The sequence below is a fragment of the Dreissena polymorpha genome, chromosome 6 (genome assembly GCF_020536995.1).
Source record: "Dreissena polymorpha isolate Duluth1 chromosome 6, UMN_Dpol_1.0, whole genome shotgun sequence".
Lineage (NCBI taxonomy): Eukaryota > Metazoa > Mollusca > Bivalvia > Myida > Dreissenidae > Dreissena > Dreissena polymorpha.
Genome location: NC_068360.1, coordinates 24,660,711 through 24,673,315, shown reverse-complemented (window position 1 = coordinate 24,673,315; position 12,605 = coordinate 24,660,711). Strand labels below are relative to the sequence as shown.

Below are 12,605 nucleotides of genomic sequence, written 5' to 3'. Positions count from 1 at the left end.
AGCTTTTCAGACAGGGTGGATTGTATTTTTTTCTGTATACAAATAGTGTAATAATAAGTAAATTAACTACAAGTATTTCCCAACTGGAATTTATACCATTTAGAAAAAAGAGAATAACCACTCTATGATAAATTCCATTTATATTTTATCAGGGGCTCCTGACTGGGCTAAGGCAACCTTGAGAGAACACGAGAGGGACAGGCGTGAATATGTGTACACCAGAAAGCAGTTTGAGAGGGGCCAGACCCATGACCCACTCTGGAATGCTGCACAGGTACTTTAGTGTATACAATTTGCAGCTTTATGTGTCAGCCATTGATTTGAATTTAATTGTCATTTGGTTAAAAATAAATTTTATTAAAGAAGAAAATACTTCAAATTCTTGTCCTTAATTCATATGTACATGATTGTTATAAGGGTCCCATTGTTTTTCTTTTTTTTTCATTACATAACTGTTTAAGTTATTAACTAGAACTCATGGGTTGATTATTATCATTCTCTTGACCTAAATGTATGACAACATACTTTTATAAGGGTTCAATGTTTTTTCATTGTTTTCTTTCATCACATAACAGTTTAAGCTTAGAGATAGAAATAATGGATTCATTTCCAGAATCAGAAACCATTCACATGTAAAAAATTTCATGTTTAATTGCACTACTTCAACTTCTCCAGAATCAGAATCATTGTTTCCTGCGCATGTACTGGGCCAAGAAGATCTTAGAGTGGAGCGCTAGTCCGTCAGAAGCTCTTAGTGTTGCAATCTACCTCAACGACAAGTACAACCTGGATGGCAGAGACCCAAATGGATATGCTGGTAGGTTTATGCAGACAGTTATGTTTAATTAAAAAGGGTTATTCATGATAAATGATGTATATTTAGAAATGCTTAGAATACTATTGAAGAAAATGCACGGTTGGTGATATGTTTATTTAGAAATGCTTAGGAAAAAGTAAATTAACGGTTGCTGAAATGTTTATCTGGCAATGCTGAGAAAACGTGTTAGTAATGATAATTCACAGTGGTTGGTATGTTACTTGTTAAAACTTTACAAGCTTAGAAAAACATGTTAGTAATGATAATTCACTTTAGGTGGTGTGTTTATCTGGAAATGCTTAGAAAACTAGTAAGAAAGGATAATTCACAATCAATGATGTGTTAATCTGGATATGCTTAGAAAACAAGTAAGTAAGGAGAATTAATGGTCAGTGATATGTTGATCTAGCAATGCCAAGAAAACTAGTTAGAAAAGAGAATTCATTGTTGATGATATTATTACATTAAGGAGAATTGATGTCTGTGATATGTTTATTTAGCAAATTTAAAAAATCGAGTGAGTAAAGAAAATTGAAGATTGGTAATATGTTTAACTCTTATCAACAATTAGAAACCTACGTAGTAAAGAGAATTCACAGATTGTGAAATGTTTATCTGGTATTGCCTAGAAAACTAGTTTGGAGGTTTACAGTCAACTCGTACCTAAGTCAACTCGCACGGTAGTCAACTCGCACGTGTTTTGGTTAACTCGCACCGAAGTCAACTCATACCTAAGTCAACTCGCACGGGTAGTCAAAATATTGATGTATTTATGGGTTCTAAATGAGTTATTTATGCATAAAACACATGAGAAATACGTTCAGAGTTTAGTTCAATACTTTTTAATGAAAAATATTCACAAAATAAAAAATAAAAAAAAATCATAAAATATTGTTTACACCATGGTAATGTTATCGGCACATTATAACAGACATTTTAAGTACTTTTATATATTTTTTAACTATTATTTTAAGTTTTATTTCATTATTAACACACATTATCAAGCTTTATATATGTACACAAGTATAGACATACATCTATATACTTTTATTTAGCCGGATTTTTTTCGAAAAAATCTCGGCTTATAGATTGATGTTGTCGGGCGGGCGGGGGGGCGGGCGGGCGGGCGGGGTGGCGGCGTGCTCGAAAATGTTAAAGTTCTTATTTCATGGTATAACTTTGGTATGCTTGGACCTAGAGTCTTCAAACTTGACATGAAGGTTGGCAAGGATTAACAGATGACCACTGGTCATTTCAAGGTCATTCATTTGAAGGTCAAGGTCACTGTGACCTTCAATATAAAAAATGTTAAAGTTGTTATAACTTTGGTATGCTTGGACCTAGAGTCTTGAAACTTGACATGAAGGTTGGCCATAACTAGTTAGTAACCACTGGTCATTTCAAGGTCATTCATTTGAAGGTCAAGGTCACTGTGACCTTGAATGTAAAAATGTTAAAGTTCTTATTTCATGGTATAACTTTGGTATGCTTGGACCTAGAGTCTTCAAACTTGACATGAAGGTTGGCCAGGATTAACAGATGACCACTGGTCATTTCAAGGTCATTCATTTGAAGGTGAAGGTCACTGTGACCTTCAATATAAAAATGTTAAAGTTGTTATAACTTTGGTATGCTTGGATCTAGAGTCTTGAAACTTGACATGAAGGTTGGCCAGAACTAGTAAGTAACCACTGGACATTTCAAGGTCATTCATTTGAAGGTCAAGGTCACTGTGACCTTGAATGTAAAAATGTTAAAGTTGTTATAACTTTGGTATGCTTGGACCTAGAGTCTTGAAACTTGACATGAAGGTTGGCCAGAACTAGTAAGTAACCACTGGACATTTCAAGGTCATTCATTTGAAGGTCAAGGTCACTGTGACCTTGAATGTAAAAATGTTAAAGTTCTTATTTCATGTTATAACTTTGGTATGCTTGTACCTAGAGTCTTCAAACTTGAAATAAAGATTGGCCAGTACTAGAAGATGACCACTGGTCATTTCAATGTCATTCATTTGAAGGTCAAGGTCACTGTGACCTTAAATGTTAAAATGTTAAAATTGTTATAACTTTGGTATGCTTGGACATAGAGTCTTCAAACTTGACATGAAGGTTTGCAAGCACACTTAGATGACCACTGGTCATTTCAAGGTCATTCATTCTAAGGTCAAGGTCACTGTGACCTTGAATGTAAAAATGTCTGGATTTCTGTGTAGGTATGTGAAAGCAAAACAATCAATAGTATTATTTCATCTAAGTTTATTTTCTTACATTTGATAATGAAATTGATGGAAACTTCAAACAATATGTTACTAATTTGCTAATAAAAAAATTGAGATCAAACTTTCCTAATTGTCAATTCAAGTTCATATTTGTGACCTTAAATGTTATTGTTGTTCATGTATATGCATGCATTCAAAACATAACACAAGGTTTGCTCATGCCTTGAAAAGTACTTACATTTCATTTTGACCTTTGAACAATATTTCAGTAATTTAAGTATTGCATTGACAAAAACACGAAAGGTACTTTCCTGTCATTTAAATCAAAAATCCGGCTTCAATGCGGTCATCTCCGACCGCGGAACTCTTGTTTAATATTTATTTCAATATATTTACACACAGTATCATAGCTTTACAATATGTACACAAGTAGACATACATCTACATACTTTTCTTTTAATATTTATTTCAATATTTACATACATTAACAAAGCTTTACAATATGTACACAATGAGACATACATCTATATATATTTTTTTCAATATTTATTTTCAATATTTACACACATAATCAAAGACCCCCTATCAGTAATAGCCTTATCTACTCCTCGATAATCAGTACCCTCCTCAGCTCAGAATGACTGACAGATTATTTGTTTATTATGCCCCCCTTCGAAGAAGAGGGGGTATATTGCTTTGCTCATGTCGGTCGGTCGGTCAGTCGGTTGGTCGGTCGGTCGGTCTGTGGGTCCACCAGGTGGTTGTCAGACAATAACTCAAGAACGCTTGGGCCTAGGATCATGAAACTTCATAGGTACATTGATCATGACTTGCAGATGACCCCTATTGATTTTGAGGTCACTAGGTCAAAGGTCAAGGTCACGGTGACACGAAATAGTAAAATGGTTTCCGGATGATAACTCAAGAACGCATACGCCTAGGATCATGAAACTTCATGGGTAGATTGATCATGACTCGCAGATGACCCCTATTGATTTTGAGGTCACTAGGTCAAAGATCAAGGTCACGGTGACCCGAAATAGTAAAATGATTTTCGGATGATAATTCAAGAACGCATATGCCTAGGATCATGAAACTTTATAGGTAGATTGATCATGACTCACAGATGACCCCTATTGATTTTCAGGTCACTAGGTCAAAGGTCAAGGTCACGGTGACCCGAAATAGTAAAATGATTTTCGGATAACTCAAGAACACATATGCCTAGGATCATGAAACTTCATAGGTAGATTGATCATGACTCGCAGATGACCCCTATTGATTTTGAGGTCACATGGTCAAAGGTCAAGGTCACGGTGACCCGAAATTGTAAAATGATTTTCGGATGATAACTCAAGAACGCTTTTGCCTAGGATCATGACACTTCATAGGTACATTGATCATGACTTGCAGATGACCCCTAATGATTTTCAGGTCACTAGGTCAAAGGTTAAGGTCACAGTGACAAAAGTCGTATTCACACAATGGCTGCCAGTACAATGGACAGCCCATATGGGGGGCATGCATGTTTTACAAACAGCCCTTGTTGTAATTTTAGTGGTGAGAAATAGGGTATTGTTACTGATGAGGTGACAGCTGTTTTCAATATCTTTCATAGCTCATTAAAAGTAAAAAATATAAGCTTATGCAAAATTGATAACAACTAGAAATGGCGCGGCAGAGGCCGACGCGTATCCCCACGCCGAATGTTTGACCTAGGTGTGCCCCAGGGTTGGTAATGGGGCCATGCATAGCTGAGATTGACCGTATTGTCATAAGAGAAGTTCATCATCAATTAGAAGTGAATTGGTGTAGAAATGAAGAAGTTATAGTAAAAGGCAATTTTGGGTGGGTGTGACATATGTGGGCAGGGCGCCCCAGGGTTGGTAATGGGGCCATGCATAGTTGAGATTGACCGTATTGTCATAAGAGAGGTTCAGTATCAATTTGAAGTGAATCGGTGTAGAAATGAAGAAATTATAGTAAAAGGCAATTTTGGGTGGGTGTGGTCTATGTGGGCGGGGCGCCCCAGGGTTGGTAATGGGGCCATGCATAGTTGAGATTGACTGTATTGTCATAAGAGAAGTTCAATATCAATTTGAAGTGAATCGGTGTAGAAATGAAGAAATTATAGTAAAGGCAATTTTGGGTGGGTGTGGTCTATGTGGGCGGGGCCCCAGGGTTGGTTATGGGAACATGCATAGTTGAGATTGACCCTAATGTCATAAGAGAAGTTCAGTATCAATTTGAAGTGAATCCGTGTAGAAATGAAAAAATTATAGTAAATGGAATTTTTTGGTGGGTGTGGCCTATGTGGGCGGGCGCCCCAGGGTTGGGATTGGGGCCATGCATAGTTGAGATTGACCCTAATGTCATAACAAAAGTTCAGTATCAATTTAAAGTGAATCCGTGTAGAAATGAAAAAATTATAGTAAATGGAAATTTTTGGTGGGTGTGGCCTATGTGGGCGGGGCGCCCCAGGGTTGGGAATGGGGCCATGCATGGTTGAGATTGACCGTATTGTCATAGGTGAGGTCCAGTATCAATTTGAAGTGAATCGGTGTAGAAATAAAGAAGTAAATGTAAAATAACCTAAAAAAATGAGTGATAATTTCTGATGCGGCCCCACCCCAACCCCTATAACTTTTGACCCAGGGGTCAGATCAAAATTCCAAATAGTGCAGGGTCGCACATATGCTCATAGCTACCATGTGTGTAAATTTCAAGGTTCTAGTGCTTTTAGTGTAGGAGGAGATAGTGGCCAGGACGGACGGACAGACGGACGGACAGACGGACGGACAGACGGACAGACGGACGGACGGACGGCGGAGATCACCACAATATCCCCACCTTTTTTTCAAAAAGCGTGGGGATAATTAAATAGAAATAAGAATACAAATAATTAAAAAACATGAACGCGGAAATAGAGCTCTACATAGACTTTCCACTATTATAAATCAACACGCGAACAATTAAACGTATTTGAATTAATAATTGTAAATTACATATATTCCGATATTGGTTAAAAATACTTGGATCGAGTGATAACAGTATCACAAAAACAAACTTTCATCTACAATACAAATAAACAACGTTTATTAAATAACTTCAAGCAAAGCTGGTATATTGAGAAAAGCTGGTATATTGAGATAACTACTTGACTTTATGACAAATCAGAAATAAGAAATACAACACACCACAAACACGATTTCGATTATCTTCACATTAATTAGAAATCTAAAGAGATCGTTATAATAACATAATACGCGAAAATAGAAAATGTAAGTGTAATGGACACGCTATAGAAAATGAGTATCACTTTCCACTTGTTTGACATTCTAATGCCGTCGGCAAATAGGCTTTTCCTTAAGTTATAAAATATTATAGTATACAATGATATGAGTGGTACTTACTGGTTTCGCATGTGTTCGGTGTTGCCATTTTTGGCAACTATAGCATTCAATTGCTTGCTGCCTTGGACCCACATCCTTTGAACACAATATACAGGGATAATCCATCACAAAAAAAACGCATGAATTCACTTTACGTATGTATTCTGTGGCACATATATGTTGATAATGATAACCTATTCTTAATTTAGTCGAGTTATATACATAACTAAGATCTTTTATGAAATAACCGCATGCAACAAACATCACCTAATTTTCGTTTTAATTTTCTTTAATTTAACTTACACCTGATTATAAAAGTAAAACTAAATTAACTTTTATTGAATCGTGCGCGGTATACAACACCCTTTACAACATTCTCCGTTTTGTGAAAAACATTAAAGTATCAATGATTAATTATCATACCAATTTAGTTTAATTGATTAATGCTTTGCCATTTTAATAATTGTTAGTTGTATATAAAACCTTTCACACCTATTACAAACATTCATATAACATTAAATGTGACAACCGTATATTCAGATTATTAAAAAAGGACATAATTTCTATTATTTTTACTTATAAACTTCTTATAAACTACTGATCATATTACATCCTTCATCTATTTCTATATATTTTTTCGAGGCGTGCGAGTTGACTTCGAAAAGTGCGAGTTGACCAGAAATGCCGTGCGAGTTGACCAAAAAACGTGCGAGTTGACTACCGTGCGAGTTGACTTAGGTACGAGTTGACCAGCACCCAGTTAGGAAAAAGAATTCATAGTCAGAGATATGTTTATCTAGGAATGCATAGAAAGCTAGTTAGTAAGGATAATTCATGGTCAAGGATATGTTTATCTTGTAATGCATAGAAAACTAGTTGGTAAAGAGAATTCATTGTAAGCAATAGATTTATCTAGGCATGCTTAAAAAACGTTGATTGCAAGTGTTGGCTGTTGATATATGTGGTCATGCAAAGCATATTAACGTTTCATTTTCTGTTGATTAATGAATATTTTGTTTGTGCGCTTATTTGGCACTTTACTGGAATGAATTCTTTCATGAATATTCCACAACAGACATACCTTTCAACATTATAGTGACACTCCAGATATTGGTTCTAGCACTTTTTTATTTCTTTGACAATCAGATTTGAAATCACTAGTTTTATAGTGGCCATGTTATTTTTGTACTTATTGACATCTGTTCTGACAGGAATTTGTGGTTCATATTCAGTTTGTTCTGAAATGTTATATGGAGAAAACCCGAGGAATTGTCATGGTCAGCTCGTAGTGTCGTGTTGTCCGCCAGTGTCGTGCTTAAACTTGCACAATTTGCTCTAAAATCAAAGTGCTTCCACCTACAACTTTGAAACTTCATATGTAGATGTACCTTGAGGAGTTCTACATGCCACACTCGTTTTTGGGTGACTAGGTCAAAGGTAAAGGTCACTGTGACCTTAATAAAAAAATCTGACAAGCTTTCATTTATTAAAAACTGCACCCGCAGCCGAGCGTTGGTACCCGTTATGTGGTGCTCTTGTGTTATGTACCTCAGCCAACTGTTTGATATTTTGTTTGAAAAACACCCAATCAAAATCAACAGGGTGTTTATTTGATTTGTATTTCTGCTTACAGCTCTTACAGGTTGTATGTGGTGTTGGGTTGTTTTTACATTGTTTTAACAATTGTGTGTGGTACATATTGGTTATAAACACTGTTCTTAAAGCTAAAGCAATTTTATTTGATTCATATTTGACCTTAACATTGTTTTTACAGTTTTTAGCCGGATTTTTTTCGAAAAAATCTCGGCTTATAGATTGATGTTGTCGGGCGGGCGGGCGGGGTGGCGGCGTGCTCGAAAATGTTAAAGTTCTTATTTCATGGTATAACTTTGGTATGCTTGGACCTAGAGTCTTCAAACTTGACATGAAGGTTGGCCAGGATTAACAGATGACCACTGGTCATTTCAAGGTCATTCATTTGAAGGTCAAGGTCACTGTGACCTTGAATGTAAAAATGTTAAAGTTCTTATTTCATGGTATAACTTTGGTATGCTTGGACCTAGAGTCTTCAAACTTGACATGAAGGTTGGCCAGGATTAACAGATGACCACTGGTCATTTCAAGGTCATTCATTTGAAGGTGAAGGTCACTGTGACCTTCAATATAAAAATGTTAAAGTTGTTATAACTTTGGTATGCTTGGACCTAGAGTCTTGAAACTTGACATGAAGGTTGGCCAGAACTAGTAAGTAACCACTGGACATTTCAAGGTCATTCATTTGAAGGTCAAGGTCACTGTGACCTTGAATGTAAAAATGTTAAAGTTGTTATAACTTTGGTATGCTTGGACCTAGAGTCTTGAAACTTGACATGAAGGTTGGCCAGAACTAGTAAGTAACCACTGGACATTTCAAGGTCATTCATTTGAAGGTCAAGGTCACTGTGACCTTGAATGTAAAAATGTTAAAGTTCTTATTTCATGTTATAACTTTGGTATGCTTGTACCTAGAGTCTTCAAACTTGAAATAAAGATTGGCCAGTACTAGAAGATGACCACTGGTCATTTCAATGTCATTCATTTGAAGGTCAAGGTCACTGTGACCTTAAATGTTAAAATGTTAAAATTGTTATAACTTTGGTATGCTTGGACATAGAGTCTTCAAACTTGACATGAAGGTTTGCAAGCACACTTAGATGACCACTGGTCATTTCAAGGTCATTCATTCTAAGGTCAAGGTCACTGTGACCTTGAATGTAAAAATGTTAAAGTTCTTATAACTTTGGTAGGTAAAAATGTTAAAGTTCTTATTCCATGTTATAACTTTGGTATGCTTGTACCTAGAGTCTTCAAACTTGACATAAAGGTTGGCCAGTACTAGAAGATCACCACTGCTCATTTTAATGTCATTCATTTGAAGGTCAAGGTCACTGTGACCTTCAATGTTAAAATGTTAAAATTGTTATAACTTTGGTATGCTTGGACCTAGAATCTCAAACTTGACGTAAAGGTTTGCAAGCACACTTAGATGACCACTGGTCATTTCAAGGTCATTCATTTCAATGTCATTCATTTGAAGGTCAAGGTCACTGTGAACTTAAATGTTAAAATGTTAAAATTGTTGGACCTAGAATCTCAAACTTGACGTAAAGGTTTGCAAGCACACTTAGATGACCACTGGTCATTTCAAGGTCATTCATTTCAATGTCATTCATTTGAAGGTCAAGGTCACTGTGAACTTAAATGTTAAAATGTTAAAATTGTTGTAACTTTGGTATGCTTGGACCTAGAATCTCAAACTTGACGTAAAGGTTTGCAAGCACACTTAGATGACCACTGGTCATTTCAAGGTCATTCATTTGAAGGTCGAGGTCACTGTGACCTTGGATGTAAATATGTTAAAGTTGTTAATACTTTGGTATGCTTAGACCTAGAGTCTTCAAACTTGATATGAAGGTTGGCCAGAACTAGTAGATGACCACTGGTCATTTTAAGGTCAAGGTCACCGTGACCTTGAATGTAAAAATGTTAAAATTCTTATTTCATGGTATAACTTTCTTATGCTTGGACTTACAGTCTTCAAACTGGACATGAAGGTTGGCCAGCACTAGTAGATGACAATTGGTCAAAACAATAAATAGTATTATTTCATCTAAGTTTATTTTCTTACATTTGATAATGAAATTGATGGAAACTTCAAACAATATCTTACTAATTTGCTAATAAAAAAATTGAGATCAAACTTTCCTAATTGTCAATTCAAGTTCATATTTGTGACCTTAAATGTTATTGTTGTTCATGTATATGCATGCATTCAAAACATAACACAAGGTTTGCTCATGCCTTGAAAAGTACTTACATTTCATTTTGACCTTTGAACAATATTTCAGTAATTTAAGTATTGCATTGACAAAAACACGAAAGGTACTTTCCAGTCATTTAAATCAAAAATCCGGCTTCAATGCGGTCATCTCCGACCGCGGAACTCTTGTTGCTATTTGTTTTTGATTTGTTTTTACATTGTTTTGACGGCTTTACAGTATGTATGTGGTTGATGTTTTTCTTACTATGTTTTTACAGCTTTTTACAGTTTGTATGTGATGCATGTTTTCATTACACTGTTTGTAAAGCTCCTACAGATTGTACTTGGTATTTGTTTTTGTTACACTGTTTTTACACCTTTTACAAACTTGGATGTTGTTACTATTTGTTTTTACACCTTTGTTTGACGATTTGTATGTGTTTTTAGCTCACCTGAGCGATAGCTCGAGGTGAGCTATTGTGATCACTCAGCGTCCGGCGTCCGTCCGTCCGTCTGTCTGTCTGTAAACAATTTGTAAACATCTTCTTCTACTAAACCATTGAGCCAATTTCAACTAAATTTCATGTGGAGCATCCCTAGGTCATGGGACAAAAGAATTGTTAAAAAAAATTTGATCACATAACCAAGATGGCCGCCATGACCATATATGGTAAAAACCTTAAAAAATCTTCTTGTCAGAAACCGCTCATCAGATTTTCAAAAAATTTCACATGGATGACCTTTGAAGGCTCCCCTGAAAAAGTTGTTCAAAGAAATTTGATTCGTCAAAAAACATGGCCGCAGGAGCTCGTTGACCTTTGCATGTTTATTCGTTTTTGCCTATTTTGTGAAAACTTTAAAAAATCTTCCACATTTTTTGTCCGATCCTTTTCAAATTTGCACAGTGTCTTTATATCAATGAGGACACGAACCCTACAAAAAATGAGCATTATTGGTCCATGAAGTACAGAATTACCTCCCCTTGAATTGAGAAAATGGTGTTTATGCAATAAAGTCCAAATTTTTCATCCAATTCTTTCCAAACTTGTAAGGATTTAGCATGGTTCAAACAAGGGAAACAACTACGGTTTATGCATGTTCTTTTTATTACAGATTTACCTCCCTTTAATTCATTCAAAATCTCATTTTACAGCAGAGATTCCAAATCTGACCTGTAAATGAGCCCCATATTTACTGCCAGTGTAGGTTACCTTTTCCCATTTGATCATTCTTAAGTATTGGTCTTGTAATGCTGCTACTGCTTCTGCTTCTGCTACTGCTACTATTACTACTACTACTACTACTACTACTACTACTACTACTACTACTACTACTACTACTACTACTACTACTACTATATTTCTACTTTACTAACCACTACTACTAATACTACTACTACTACTACTACTACTAGTACCCACCACTACCACCACCACCACCACCACACCACCACCACACCACAACCACCACCTTCTACCTACTACTGCCACAATACTGACTACTTTTACCAATACTACTATACTAATACTACTACTTCTACTAACCACTACTCCTAATACTACTACTACTACTACTACTACTCTACTACACGACTACTACTACTACTTCTACTACTACTACTACTACTACTACTACTACTACTACCATTTCTACTATACTATACTACTATTACTACTACTACTGCAAAACTAACTACTACTACTACTACTACTACTAATACTACTACAAACCACAACCACCACCACCACCACCACCACCACCACAACCACCACCACACCATTCACAGTGACAAAAAAAACGTATTTCAACACAATGGCTGCTACTACAACTTATAGCCCATATAGGGGGGCATGCATGTTTTACAAACAGCCCTTGTTTCTATGGGATTTTAACCACAACTGTTCATGTTTATCTCCGACACATATTTTTAGGTCACCTGTCATGAAGTGACATGGTGAGCTTATGTGATCGTGTGATGTCCGGCGTCCTTTGTGCGTGCCTGCGTGTGTCCGTGCGTCCGTCCGTCAACAATTTGTTTGTGTAGACAGTAGAGGTCACAGTTTGCATCCAATCTTGATGAAATTTGGTCAAAATGTTTATCTTGATGAAATCCGGTTTGGGCTTGTATTTGGGTCATCTGCAAATAGACATGATAAACTATACATGCACTGGATTTGATTTGTTACCGCATCACATTATTAACGGTTTTGTTTTTCACAACTTACTCGCCGTAAGTAAATTTACACTGCTCACCAATTGCAATTAACTTCTCATAATCAATGATTGTTTACAGTACGGTAAATAGGTGTGATGATGATGCCCGAAACTGCCTTTAATATACTGCTTTATTTACCGGTTTTATATCACGTATTAATG

The 12,605-nt window shown here is 36.1% G+C and overlaps 1 protein-coding gene across 6 annotated transcripts in view; it reads left to right on the top strand.

The window, feature by feature from the left end:
• Nucleotides 1–12,605, top strand: part of LOC127834725 (deoxyribodipyrimidine photo-lyase-like) — a 137,685-nt gene that overhangs the window by 16,627 nt on the left and 108,453 nt on the right. For all 6 annotated transcript variants that reach the window (XR_008028090.1, XR_008028088.1, XR_008028086.1 and 3 more), the window contains exon 10: nucleotides 153–274. Coding sequence is in view for 1 of the 6 variants with exons in the window: in XM_052360751.1 (XP_052216711.1) it covers nucleotides 153–274 (122 nt within the window). In the remaining 5 variants the exon portion in view is untranslated. The remainder of the gene's footprint in view (nucleotides 1–152; nucleotides 275–12,605) is intronic.